The sequence below is a fragment of the Sinocyclocheilus anshuiensis genome, unplaced genomic scaffold (assembly GCF_001515605.1).
Source record: "Sinocyclocheilus anshuiensis isolate Anshui unplaced genomic scaffold, SAMN03320099.WGS_v1.1 scaffold3813, whole genome shotgun sequence".
Lineage (NCBI taxonomy): Eukaryota > Metazoa > Chordata > Actinopteri > Cypriniformes > Cyprinidae > Sinocyclocheilus > Sinocyclocheilus anshuiensis.
In genome coordinates, this window is record NW_015548185.1 from 79,180 (window position 1) to 93,192 (window position 14,013).

At 39.0% G+C, this 14,013-nt stretch overlaps 2 protein-coding genes and 1 long non-coding RNA gene across 3 annotated transcripts; all 3 read right to left on the reverse strand.

Moving 5' to 3' along the window:
- Nucleotides 1-289: 289 nt before the first annotated feature.
- Nucleotides 290-4,190, reverse strand: LOC107705005 (uncharacterized). The gene is made up of 5 exons (XM_016508122.1): nucleotides 3,232-4,190; nucleotides 2,981-3,149; nucleotides 2,735-2,827; nucleotides 2,132-2,162; nucleotides 290-388 (listed from the first exon to the last, which is right to left on the reverse strand). Coding segments are annotated over exons 1-4 (768 nt in total). The 5' UTR covers nucleotides 3,736-4,190; the 3' UTR covers nucleotides 290-388; nucleotides 2,132-2,160.
- LOC107704999 (myosin heavy chain, fast skeletal muscle-like) lies at nucleotides 3,741-12,993 on the reverse strand. The gene is made up of 16 exons (XM_016508115.1): nucleotides 12,988-12,993; nucleotides 12,716-12,892; nucleotides 12,476-12,621; nucleotides 12,301-12,391; nucleotides 11,813-12,202; nucleotides 11,612-11,738; nucleotides 11,387-11,513; nucleotides 11,093-11,280; nucleotides 10,867-10,991; nucleotides 10,349-10,657; nucleotides 9,884-9,985; nucleotides 9,660-9,764; nucleotides 9,475-9,570; nucleotides 9,163-9,358; nucleotides 5,259-5,650; nucleotides 3,741-4,196 (listed from the first exon to the last, which is right to left on the reverse strand). The coding sequence occupies exons 1-16, from the start codon at nucleotides 12,991-12,993 to the stop codon at nucleotides 3,741-3,743; spliced, it is 3,033 nt and encodes a 1,010-aa protein (XP_016363601.1).
- Nucleotides 12,994-12,998: 5 nt separating this feature from the next.
- Nucleotides 12,999-13,275, reverse strand: LOC107705006 (uncharacterized). Its single transcript, XR_001636029.1, has 2 exons — nucleotides 13,198-13,275; nucleotides 12,999-13,110 (listed from the first exon to the last, which is right to left on the reverse strand). It is a non-coding gene; the product is annotated as an uncharacterized LOC107705006 (long non-coding RNA).
- Nucleotides 13,276-14,013: the final 738 nt, after the last annotated feature.

The following is a 14,013-nucleotide window of genomic DNA, read 5'->3' on the forward strand; positions in this document are numbered from 1 at the left end:
CACTAATTCTGAGTATGGGTCACCATACTTGGCCACATGTCACTTTCACTCTTTCACAACATAATAAACAACAAACCAGTTATTATACTCGGCATCACAAACATGCAAATGTATGAACACAGACACATACATGTGCCTACATATAAGTCTTAACATGGCCTACACATTCTTTAACAGGTCATTTTTGAGACTGAGTAGGCAGGGTTTCAGTGGTTTGCCATCATCAAGACCCATCAGTACTTTCTGGATGAAGCTAAAAGTAAGAGAGAGTTTCTTGGGGTACTCATCACAACATCATCTTCACCCACAATAGTGATGCTTGCAGGATTGAAATGAACCGGACATGCAGTGCCTCTGTTGACCACCATGACAAGAGCAACGGGACAGTCTGTAGCCAGGTTTCCATCCAAGGATTTTTTGCGAAAAAATATTTAGCGCCTCAATTTTTTACCGATATAGCTAATGGAAATGCCATTTATCGATAAAATGTCTCATGTGTTGACACAATCTTTTTCCGTTTAACTTTAGCGCATAAAATCTATATCAATAGTTTAAATGTCGCAAAAATTTGTTTGGAAACACTTTTTGTCGAGAAAAGGGGCTTTAACGCAAATAAATGTGGTGTCACATGACAGAATTAGCATAGACGTATTAACATAGACGCAGCGTCTGTGTTCGTGGTGTTGCTCACGTTAAAGCACCGTTTCTCTGTATTTCAAAAGCGCATTAAATCATAGGCCTATTCATATTAAATTGTATCTAAAATAATTTTATATATGGTAAGAAAAAGACGGGTTACCTTTCAAACATACATATCTTAATTTGGTGTTCCTTTACATTGCAAGTTAAAATTTATTAGTTTTGTACAAAAAGTAGGCCTACAAAATTCTACATTCATTCTTTTTGGCTTGTTAGCTTATATTCTCATTCTTGTTTTGTTCTCAGTTCTGTTCTACCGTTAAATTTAAAGGATTTGTTGTGGAGTGAGGGGAAGTAAAGTAACATGGTTTTTCAATAGGCCTATGTTTGGCTGACTGTATTTTATGACAATGAACAGGCTGCGTTGACGAGCTAGTAATGCTTAACTGCGCGCGTGAGGCGACGGCACAATCACTTGATTTTGTTCCCCTTTATAAAAGTGGAAACAACTTGCAATACTCCTCCTTTTGTGGTCATATAAGAGTAAGACATTATTTGAAACTATTTTAAATATTTATTTTATTTACATTCACAATAAAAACAAAATATTGTGGTTTTGTAAAATAAAGGAAACAAACAGGATGCCGCTTTCTCAAGAACGCATCACAAAAATGAAACGAAATTCTGCATATAGACTGCTACTTATTGCACTTTTTTTTCTCTCTTTCGTTTTGTTAATTTATTAATTATTTAGACAATATTTCGCATATAAGCCTATTTATTTATTTTATAGCTTTATTATGTTTTTCTCCTTTACAGAAGCGCTGCAGGTGCGTGATGTGAACAAGTGAATCCTCACGTTCTGTTGTTTATGTGTGTATACAATTAATCACCGGACAACAAATTTAGGTATTTTTTAATGGGTCACAGCCACGTTGTAATTTAACAATCTTGTCGGTTAACGGTTAATAATGGCTTAGCGACCGTCGGTTGTCGGTTAGGAGAAATAAAATAACCGAAATGAACATATCTATTTCCGATACAGTCTAATAAAAGTTAGAAAAACTTAAAGTCTGAAACAAAATAATACAACTGCACCCGTTTATGAATATTGCTTGATGCTCAAGTATCTAAATAGTCTATAGGCCTAACTAAGTACAAAAAACCCCCCCAAAAAAACGCATGACACTTGTTAATAAAAATAATATAAAGTTTAGTTTCAAACGGATGAAGAACAGGCTACTAGCCTATGTAATTTGCGCAATAGGTGAAATTATGTATGGAAACAGCTCAAGGGCAAAATTTTTTTGCGACACACCAAAACTTATGCGACAATTCGTTTTTTTTTAGGGATGACGTCATCACACATCATTTTATCGGTAAAAAGCAAGTTGGATGGAAACGGGCTGGGGACAGCAAATGTCACAGTTATTTTTACGCATATTCTCTTTGTCGATAACAAAACATCGCAAAAATTGGATGGAAAATTGGCTTGTGATGTCTGGTTCACCTGACTCCTCACTCTGGAAGCAGCATAGAGGTTTAAGTTTAACTAAGTACATCAGAAGTAGACAATAGCATTTATGTTGAAGAAGAGTACTGCACGTCACTGCTCAACAGGCAATTATATAGGTAGGTATTTCACAAGTGAATATTCTCAAAGTCAAAGTCTGCTTTATTGTCAATTCTTCCACATGTACAGTACATACAGAGAATTGAAATTGCGTTACTCTCAGACCCTTGGTGCATACAGATAACACTAACAGTAGAACATAAATACAGATAGATACAGATTAAATATAAAATACAACTATACAAATATACAATAAGGACATGTAAAAAAATAAAAAGTTAAATAAAGCAGCGCAAGGCACATGGCAGATAGAGTGCAAACCAGTGAAGTAAACAAACAGTGCAGATAAAATGATTGTAGTGCAAAATAACTTATTCAGTCTGATTAAAGTGACAAAAAGCTCAGAGAGCAGTTATTTATTTAAACTGACTGAAGAGGTAGTTGAATGAGGTAAGTTCAATGCTGAATGCGGTATTTTAGCAGCCTGATACTAGCAGATTTGTGTATGAACTGAATACATACATCCCACGTTAAAGAACTGTGGGTCCTCCTCACATAAGTATACTGGGATTGCACGAAGGGCTAAAGTGCGCTTCATGTTGGCATCATGAAAATCGTTCAAAAACAAGTGAAAATTAGGCCAAGTAAGCAAGCCAACTTTATTTTATTTTGAATACAATGAAGAAATAGACTGTTGTAGTTGCTGCTGACACAGTTCACAGCAGTCCATAGCAGAATCTTATTTGGACCAAGTTAATCTTTAATTTACCTGGACATCATAAACACTTAGAATGTCACGCAGCATCTCTGATACTTTGTACGTGCGTGCTGCCTTCTGTCTGAATAATGCCATGAGTTGTGGTGTGTGTCGGTCGAGCTCAGCATAGAACTGGTTCCGTAGGTTGACATTTGTAATGCGTTGGAACTCAGCACAAACCTAGAAAACCAAAAGTTGTATACAAAAGTGTATAATGACCAATAATGAATTTAGAAAATATAAAGATGAGTCTGTGTTTTACCTGTGCTTCAATCTGAAGGGCCGGCCATTTCTCTAAGAAGGTCTTCATCAATGGGTTTTCCAGAACAATTTCCTGGCGACGAAGGGCAAAGGTCTTCTGCATAAGATTTTCTATCAACAATAGGTTTTTCTCTCTCTTCTCAACTTCAGAAATAATCTGAACTCTCATTTCTTCCAGACTATCCTGGTTTTCTCCTCTGGGGAAGTCTGGAAGGTAGTTAACTTCAGCCCGTCTGGTTCTTTTTATGTTTGAGTGGGGGTGTTCCTTTTCAGGGTTGTTTTTGCTCCTCTTGCCTGTGTTGACAGAGACCTCCACACATCCAGATCTGGCCAGCTTCGTACGAAAATTAACCATTTTAATTTTGAGACCAGTCTTCCACCTGTACCATCCACTCACACTTCCAGGCTCCTTAAGACATGGATGAGTTGTAACGAGAGCCTCTGCTGCCATTCCTATGTCCCTGTCACTGGGGTATGGTTTGAATTTGTGCATCACTTCAGCCATGTTCTCTAAGATGTTGTGCTTTGGGCCCTGGTTAACTTCAGCATCGTTCCAGATGTCTCAAAGGCCACATTTCCCTCTTCAAGGATATGCTCCACTTCATAGGAAAACGTAGGCACAGGGAATATATCAGGCCAGGTCGTCTGACGCTGGCTTACAGGCACATGAGGGAGGATGTCCGTATTAGAACTGGTATTAGTGTAGGTATCAGATTCTGATCTGACAACTTTCAATGTGCCCTTCTCAGGTAAGTCTTGAACATCAACTAGACAGCAAAGCTCTCTGTCAAAGTCAGGATCCTCATATTGCAGTGTAAACTCAAAGTCCAGTCTTGGCTTGACTTTCTCTCGCAGCATGTTGATTAGCTCTTCCACTGATTTTGTCCGCTCTGTCAGAGTTACCTTCATGGCAACATCTGAGGCAATGTAAACACGTAGCAGGAATTTCTGGGGTTCTGCTGTCATCTGGAAGACAATACATTTGTTTCAGATTTAGCTGAGGGGACAGTTCACCCAAAAAAGCAAAATCTGCTCTCATTCACTCCGTCATGTTGTACCAATCCAATAAGAGGTTAGTTTCTTTAAAACACAAATTATGGCATTTTTAAATTAATGTCACTACACAAAGCCAAAGCAACCAAAATTTTTCAAGATCCAAAAAGGTCATAAACTAGTAGTAAAATTAATCCATATAAATTGCGCTGTTTATCTTGTGAACACAATCGCTCAGTCGCTTTTGGGCCTTAACAGTTTCAACTTTCAATGCAGGGACAGAAATCACTCAGGTTTCAAAGATAATTTTTTTTTTTTACATTTTGGGTGAGCACTCTCTTTAAATGGTTTCAAAGCATCCATTTACACATTGTCAGTATAATTTTCATGACCTTATAATGGAATAAAATGGCACTGTAAATTTAAATTTTTGTAAGCATTGATGACATTAAGAAAAACATTATACCAGCCTTATTCTTTGACCTTCTTTTAAAAATTGGGGTTAAAATCAACAGTTCAGCTGTTGACAAAATCAAAAAATCAAATCTCAAACTTTCAGTGTAGCAGTATGAATCGTTTGGGTGTCAACAGCAGTTTACCGTCAACACTGTATGCAGACAAAGGGAGACAGTCATTGAGCTCTGATATCCCTGGTGAAAGTTCATATGATCTCAAGTGTTCAATGTAGCATGATTTGTGTTCTTGGCAAAGAAATGTGGTGGTGTTGTTAACAAGAAGGATCTGATCAATTTTGCTAAACTGAGGAAGTCCCCCCTCCTGCTCCACTGATACAAACATCCCAGCATCATAATCAGTGCCATCAATAATGATCTTTGATGTGCTGTAAATCATGTTGCTGTCTGTTTTTTTGTCCAATGTATACTTTTGCGACCTCTGGAAGAGATGAAACCAAAACAGAAGAGACATTTGATGTCTGCTGATGTGGTTTAAAAATGATGGTGCATTCAGGTAGTATCAGCAGATGACGCCTAGATGTGTTTTTAACACATTCTTAAAGTTTTGTGTATCATGTACCACACGCTTGTAAAAGTGGTGTTTACCCTCGAATCTCATCATCCACAAATGGACAAGAGGCCCAAAACAACGTATGAGATCTGGATAATGCTCCACATAGTGATGCTTAGGGAGCAGTCTGAACTCAGGAAAAACCTCCTGAAGCATCTGTCTGGGATCCTGTATCTTAGTCTGCAAATCCTGTATGGATTCATCATCAAATGGAGACAACACCAGCTCTACAAGCTCTTTCAAATCCATCAAAACATTCCATGCACCATATCCCTCAGGAACTTTATTACCAATCATCAATGGGAGTAGTCTCAACATTGTGCTATTTTCGTGGCCATTGCCACCAATGGTCTTCTTTCCAGCAAAGTTCTTTGAGATAGACTGTGGTTTGTCATTTTTGTCTGAATGTTGGTAAGGGAATGACACAATTTTCCTGTTCAAAAACTCAAGGGTAAAATAGTTTTAGCCGAATCATCTCCTGAATACACAGGGCCAACTCCACAGGAACAATTCCCTCAAGAAGATCATGCAGTATATCTGGTGGGTAACCAGTGGTTGTATGAAAATACTAGAGCCCGACCGATATACCGTTTTGCCAATATTATCGGCCGATATGAGCCTGTCTACCGATATATCGGTATCGGCGAATATGCCGCCGATATGAACTTTTTTTTACAGAACATATAACGCAGATAAAACGCTTGAAATGGTGTAATTACTTAGTTTGTCCAGCAGAGCGCGCTCCATTGTTTGATACTGGCGACCTGGATGAAACGCTTTAAAGCTTAAGTCTATGGAAAACCATTGAAACTTTGAACGGCCATATCTCCATAACGGCGTGGCGAATTCGCACCAAATTCGGGGGATCCCTTCAGCTCGAGGAACCCTCTCGAACGCGAATCGAGTGTACGTCTAGAGGCCCGCTTTCGAATGAGACCACCGCCGTGTCGATAGCCACAGGGGTTCGGGAGTTACGGGTGGTTAAATTCGTGGACCGGCGCCAACCGATCAAGCGATCCCGGAGGGCTACCGACGCGCGGAGGGTGGCGTTTGAGAGGGCTCCTCGAGCTGAAGGGATCCCCCGAATTTGGTGGAGATCCGCCGGCGCGTTCGCGAGATAGTGACACCAGTCAACACTTTCACTTCAGTACTTGTTCAGGCAGCAGCATTCACGCGTTGTCTTATTCGACCGTAAGTGCCCCGCGAAGTGGACTTCACATGATATTCCGCCATGATTCTAGTTCCAAGGGAACGTACACGTTAAATTCAAAGGGCATTAAAGTGCGCGAGACGTGAATTTATATTGGTTTTATTTACAGAGGTATACTATGCCACACTTCTCTAGTAAGTTTTCGTCTGTGTGTGAAGACAGTAGCGCAAATCCGTGAATGAATGTTCCGAAGTGAAATACACTTCAACAGAATAAAGTTGAATGGAATTTAATTGAATTAAAGTTGAATAAACTTCAACTTTACTGTTCAGCGCATTTGGCTCCCAAACGCTGGAATAGCCTTCCTGATAACGTTCGGGGTTCAGACACACTCTCTCTGTTTAAATCTAGATTAAAGACACATCTCTTTGGCCAAGCATTCAAATAATGCATCTCATAATCTTGTACTGCAGTTATATCTGATCAAATGTGCATTATTATTCTTTAGCTTGGGTTAAACAAATCAATTTTGCTTGGTTGGAACCAAGGTTATTTTCGTAAACGAAAACTAAAACTAAGACTAAAACGATTGATGAAAAAACAATTTCGTAAACTGAAATAAAATAAAAACGTCAAAATATTTGAAAAACTAAAACGAAATGAAACTAACAACAGTTAATGAAAAACTAACTGAAATAAAATAATTATCCAAAAATAAATAATCGTTTTCGTAATCATTACGTTCTCACCCTTTGGCAGAAAAATATATGAGCTGTGTGGAGGTTTAGGGAAATAGCCTACCTGTAGGCTAATGGTGCATCACGCACATGGGTTTATCTGATGAAGAGACGCAAAGCAGTTTAAAGCCTGCACGGGTCCTGTTTGGTAAACGTGCACCAGTAGTACTTAACAGAACACCCGACCCATTATCTGACAGCAGCACTAATTTAATTCTGTACCAGACCAGAACCGTTTAACAAAGACCGCGAGTCGCGATCCGAACCGCACCCGCATTAAACCCATTACATCAGGTAAGCAAGATTATTTATTTTATCATGTAACACAAGCAATCAAACCAACATTAGGCATTCTAAGTTGGTGCTTTGAAGAAAAACAGACATGCAGCGCAACATGATAATTAACAGAAAAAAAGATGAGAACGCGCATCCTTTCTGTAAACAACAAAACTTTTGCCTAGCATCTTGTAATTGTCATTATTTTCATACTAAATATCTCAACACACATCATTGGATATGACATTAAGCGCGACTTGTGTAGATTTAGTAAAAAGGCTTGCCTGCTTTCTGTACATTTGTATACTTTTACTATCTAATCAATCTCAGCATGCGTAAATTTTGTGTCGCTATATGTTTGCCTCACTAAAGTTAAATTATGCCTACGTCTTTCTTTGGCCTGCGCTCTGGAAGTGATCTGTTAATTCTGCTAAACTTTAATTAAAACTGAAACTAAACTATATAAAAACGAAATAAAAAATGTGTTCACAAAATAAAAACTAAACTAAAACTAACAAAAATATGAATGAAACTAATAAAAACTAAACTAAATTTTATAGCTAATTTGAAAACGATATTAAAATAAAACTAATTTAAAAATATAAACTATAATAACCTTGGTTGGAACAGCAGCTACGCTAATTATGTCTCTATTTGTTTCTTTGTTTCTGCTGGGATTGACATCCCGTGGTAACTAGGATTTACACAAGCTTCAGTCTGGATCCAGAACACCTGAGAAGAGATGATGCCAACCCCTCAGAGGACCTCAGATGATGTCAACCCTGAAACAACATACAGAACTACCACATTTTGCTATAAGTTTGATTGCATCATATAATAATTGCTGTTAATAGTGTTCATCGTCTGTTTGATTACGTCTTTAATTTATCTTTCCGTACATTTCTGCCATATGTACATTAACTGACAGTCACCACTGATAAGCTACCACTAAATATTGTAGAAACTTAATTTGCTGTAAAGCTGCTTTGCAATGATTTGTATCGTGAAAAGCGCTATACAAATAAACTTGAAACTTGAAATTGAATCCCATGCAGCGAATATGTGCTCACTTGGTCTAATTCAGTCAGATTAGTTTCAAAAGCATGTTGAATATACAGTGTCCATAATGTAAACTCTTAAATATGCTGACTAATGACCATGAGTCAGGATTAGCCATTATGCAAAACACTAGTATGTAATATTAGGTTAGTAGTAGAAGGAGAACATGAAGAGAAACTCACCCACCTTTGAGTTCCAGTCAGTCCTTAGAGGAGCCTGAAGCAGCGTCTTATATAGACAGAATAATGTTCACTCAGCAGAATGCACTCACTGTATTTGGTCATGTATTTGTAGCTCAACAGGAATTTACATGTATTTGTAGCTCCTGCTTGTTTCAACAGGAATTTTTGGAACTGATTGTTACGTTCATCAATATCATGGCACTGACCAAAGATATGTTAGCACTAATTGTAATTAACTGTCCAGCCTTAATTCGTTTTTTTGGGGGTTTTGTTTATAAGAAAACTGTTAGAAAACATCTTGTAGAACAGAGAGTATGATGAGATAATGGCAGTGAATGCTTCGCTAAGATGAGGTAAATTGACATCTCGATGGATTAAATGAATATTTGAAAATAAGCCACCAATACTGTGATTAAAAATGATACTTGATGTATTTATGGGCATGATCAAGTGCCTTAACCTTGAGAAAGGGTTGTTATGTGAAGGGTATCAGTTACTGGAGTTCAGACATTGTTTGGGTCTTATGTTGAGCATAATCTTCTTCAAGTGCCTTGGCACTACAGTAGAGCCCAGTTTAGCTGTGGAGAAGCTCTTGGCTCTCAGCTTGTTGACCTGGGACGTAGAGATGTCAGCGCGCTCCTGAGCCTCCTCCAGCTCGTGCTGCACCTTCCTGTACCTGGACAGGTGAGTATTGGCCTGCTCCTCCTGTTAGGATGACACAAGATATCCAACCCCTTTCAGAGCATTGCACTGATGACACTGAATGTATTGAATAGAAAATATAAAAACTTCACACTTAAGACATTTGACATTAGACTTACAGCTTCTTCAGCCTGGCGCTTGTAGGCCTTCACTTTCAGCTGCAGCTTGTCTACCAGATCCTGTAGTCGGGTCACGTTCTTCTTGTCTTCCTCAGTCTTTGGGTGTAAATATTGTTCATAATCTTAGTTGAACTATGTCAATTATAATGAAAGGTGTTAAATGTCTAAATCCAGTGTAGTTTTACCTGGTAGATGAGCTCCTTCACAATCCTTTCATATTTGCGCACTCCTTTCACAGCATCTGCACCACCTCTCTGTTCAGCTTCAACTTCAGCCTCCAACTCACGCACCTTCAGTAGAATCAATATAGATAGAAATGCCTTCCATGAAGGATCCCTGTTACCACATGCAGCTAAATGAAGTTAAATAACTTTGATTTAGAGTAGAGTAAGAGAATGTAAACACTCACATCAGTGATGGCCTTCTTGGCCTTCTCCTCTGCATTTCTGGCCTCCTGGACTGCATCGTCCACCTCGCCTTGAACCTGGACCAGATCAGCCTCAAGCTTCTTCTTGGTGTTAATAAGATAGAAAGATCCAAAGATCAGCATTTATCTGAAATAAAAAGCTTTTGTAACATTATACACTATTCCATTCAGTATAAGTTTTATTATTTTTTTGGGAAAGAAATTATAGAAATGAATACTTTTATTTAGCAAGGATGCTTAAAATTGATCAAAAGTGATGCTAAAGGCATTTATAATGTATTTATAAAGATTTCTATTTCAGAAAAATAGTGTTCATATCGATATCGGAATTATATCGCATCGATATGTTCTTTCTTTGTTAGTGGCATGTCATGCTTCAATTAATTCATGTATCATATTATCAAATATTTAAGATGTATTGCAATTCCTCATTCTACAGAAGGATACCTTGAGTTGGCCTTGGACGTTCCTGAGCTGTTTCTGGGCCTCAGCAGCCTGGTGGTTGGCATGACTCAGCTGGATCTCCATCTTATTTAGATCACCCTCCATCTTCTTTTTGACTCTCAGGGCATCATTTCTGCTCCGGACCTCAGAGTCCAGAGTGCTCTGCATAGAACAGATCAAGAGGAACAGCCAGAGAGTAATCGATTTCATCTCCTCGTCCTTCTCAGCAAGCTTCTTGTCAATCTCACTCTTCAACTGGTTCAGCTCCAGCTGCACACGAAGAATCTTGGACTCTTCATGCTCCAGGGTGCCCTACAAGGACAAAGGCAAAAACTTTATTTTAAAATTCATTGTCAAAATATACTATAGCCTCTGTAATTCTTCGCAGCACATTTATGAGAGATTAACAAGGAAATAATTAGCAGAATTTTATAATTTAAGCTTTTGAGCCAGTCTATATTAACTGTTTTAATATTATTCATGCAATGGTATCATGTTAACACAGTACTGAAAAATGGCACCTCGGCCTCTTCAAGTGCAGCCTGGATCTCAGATTTCTCAGACTCCACTGTCTTCTTGGCTTTCTCTAACTCATGAATGCTCTTTCCAGTCTCTCCAAGCTGCTCAGTGAGGTCAGAAATCTCCTCTAAAGGGTTTAAAGTGCAGAATTATCATAATTGAAAAAAATGACTGTCGTAATGCTTCTCTCTGTTTTAATCATTATTTTACAATAAAAGTGTAATTTATGTTGCAGATTCTTGTTCTCCCTCTTCAGGGTCTCAAGGTGGTCAAGAGCTTCTTCATAGGAGTTCTTCATTTTGAAAAGCTCAGTGCTGAGAGAACGAGCTTCTTTCTGAGCACCTTCTAGTTCAGCCTGGCTTTCCTCATACTTCTGTTTCCACTCTGCTAGGACCATAATTCTCAGCATTCTTAGCCTTGAGGGTAGCATATTTTGGGCTTTTGAATAATCCAGTCTTTACAATTATGTAGATTGTTGAAACTTAATTTTCAAAATGAATTAACTCATTAATTTTGTATAACTCTACCTTGACTTCTTCCTCAATAAATTGATTATAGAGTTCCTCAATTTGCTGTGTATAAGCCTGTTTTCTTCTAGTTAGCTGTGAGACAAGTGCTTCTTTCTCTTCCAGTTGGCGGCTAAATTCACCTTGAAATCACATTAGAAATATTACTATGAAATATAATAACACACTTTTTAATACATTCCTTGGTTTTTACATTTGTACCTTATTTGCCATGCCTTACCATTCTCAGTCTGAAGTCTTGCACGTTGTGCATTCATGTCATTCAGCTGACGCACATTTTCATCACTCTTTGTCTTGATTTCACTCAGTTGGTCTTCCAGGGTGCGGCACAGCTTCTGTATGTAACCCTGTACCTTTTAAGGCTAATTTAGAGATGTTTGTAAAGAAGCTTTTATATTTAATTATCCTCTAGTGATATTACCTTTGCTTTAGCCACAGCCTCCATGTTGCTTGTCAAGTCATCAATCTCCATCTTGTATTCACTCTTCTCCTTCTCCAGCTTCTGCTTGACCCGCTGGAGGTTGTCGATCTGTTCTCCGAGTTCAGCCACACTGTCTGCCTGCTTCTTTCGGAGAGCTGCAGCTGTAGCTTCATGCTGCAAGGTAGACTCTTCCAGATCACGACGCATCTTCTGGAATTCAGCTTCACGCTTCTTGTTCATCTCAATCTGGGCAGCAGTGGCACCACCAGCTTCCTCAAGCCTCTCGCTGATCTCTTCAAGTTCCCTGGAGAGATCAGCTCTCTGCTTCTCCACTTTAGCAGGAGCAGCTCGCTCTGCCTCAATTTCCTCTTCCAGCTCCTCGATACGGGCCTAAATAAAGAAAGAATTAATTATTTAGTGATCTTTGTAATGTGGGTTTGCCCAGCAACTTCACAGTTTCACATAGAAAAGATTATGGTCAGCATTACCTGAAGTTCTTTGATGTTCTTCTGAAGCTGTGCTCCCAAAAACTGTTCATCCTCAATCTTGCTGAGAAGCTGACTTATCTCAAAGTGCCTCCTGTTTTTAAAGTAGAATTTTGTAAAATGTGCAAAATACTGTTTTGTCAAATGTGTAATCGTGGGAAGGTTGACATCCACTCACTTTTTGATCTTCTCATCTGATTGCTGTTTCTCATTCTCCAGGTCCATTATGGACTCCTGGGCCAGTTTCAGATCATCCTCAAGCTTTCTCTTGGCTCTCTCAAGGTCCATACGGAGCTTCTTCTGTTGTTCCAGTGAGCCCTCAAGCTATTGTGACAGAAACTGTAGCATTAAAATCTGGTATAGAGCAATATTTTTTTCTTATGTTTGGCGTGAGAATAAGACCATAAAACTATCTTACATCGTCAACTTGCTGCTCAAGCTTTGTCTTAGCTTTAGTCAGAGTGTTGACTTTGTCTTCCTCTGCCTGAAGGTCATCAAGAGTCTGCTGGTGTGCCTCTTGGAGGGCTTTCTTCTCTTTGCTCAGCTTGCCAATGCTCTCATCCTGAGAGGCCATCTCCTCCGTCAGGTTTTTCACCTAAATGGAAACATTGATTACTGGTTTCATTATTTCTTTTTAGATAATGCCTTTGTTAAATCTTCTTTCATTTTCTCATAATTCTCCTTCATCACCGCCATTTCGTAGTCTCTGCACTCTTCAGAAGAGGCTTGATCTTGAAGTAGAGCTTCATCCATGGCCAATGTTTGACATTCATGAATGAGCGGATGTTGTATTGGATGGAATAAATTGCTTCTCTGTGTAAAATGTAATAAGTTAATCAGTCATTATCACTCTGTGATACAAAAAGAGTTGTTCCAAACTGTTTTTTAAGTTCATTGTACCTCCTTTCCATCATTTTGACAAACTCCTTCCTCATGAAGTATCCACGGCACAAAGCCCGAGCCATGGTAACCAGATGTGCTAGTTTCTCATCTCTCATCTCCTCAAGAGTACCCAACAGACCAGCTTTGAAGAACACCTACAAGAACGTATAGAGTGAATATCCTATACATTTGGCTGAGGGGGAATGGGAATCAGACGCCGCTCCTCGGCTAATCCAGCTGGCACTCCACCAATGCAGGCACGGCCGTGGAGGAGCTGTCAGATGGCTCTGGTGTACAGTTTCAAGACATCTGCAAGCTGGGCGCATTTATAAATAGGCCTAAGTCATATTAATGAAGATGGTTTGTGGTGCGAGAAGGAATGCAATCTAAATAAACAGCATTAATGTTCTCTGTAATGGTTTGTTCAGATGCTTTGAGCTTAACCACCTGATATCATAAGAAGCCTAAAGGAGTAGAGTTGAGTGCTCAACATCCTTATGAATATCAAGATACAAGCATAAACTCGTCATCGCTATTGGAATGCGGTGAACTGCTTAAAGAAAGAGCATGGTGTAGATTGGTATAGGATCAGGCGTTCTTTATATGGTTTGTTGGGACGGGGTGTTATGGTTCAGCTGTGGGGGAGCGTCTGCATGCTTCTGTACAGTTGCAGCACTTTTGCAGCTCAAGCATTTTTATTAATAAGTCATATCAAAGAAGGTACTGATGCTTTTTTCACTGTGTGTGTCTGTTGATAGAACCGGCAGCTCGAACCAAATACGAACGGATTGGTCTGATATAGTTCCCTGACAAAAAGAAATCCTGCTGTGGTGA

Excerpts from the sequence above, each read along its gene's own strand:
- LOC107704999 (XM_016508115.1), bottom strand. Across the intron at positions 11,281-11,386 it reads GAGGAAGAAGTCAAGGTAGA|GCTAAGAATGCTGAGAATTA; the intron begins GTTATACAAAAT and ends GCTACCCTCAAG. Across the intron at positions 4,197-5,258 it reads ACCACTTTTACAAGCGTGTG|ATGACAGCAGAACCCCAGAA; the intron begins GTACATGATACA and ends ATTGTCTTCCAG.
- LOC107705005 (XM_016508122.1), bottom strand. The coding sequence starts at position 3,735 with ATGGCTGAAGTGATGCACAAATTCAAACCATACCCCAGTGACAGGGAC. Across the intron at positions 3,150-3,231 it reads CCCTTCAGATTGAAGCACAG|GTTTGTGCTGAGTTCCAACG; the intron begins GTAAAACACAGA and ends TTGGTTTTCTAG. Across the intron at positions 2,828-2,980 it reads AAGTGTTTATGATGTCCAGG|ATTTTCATGATGCCAACATG; the intron begins TAAATTAAAGAT and ends TGTTTTTGAACG.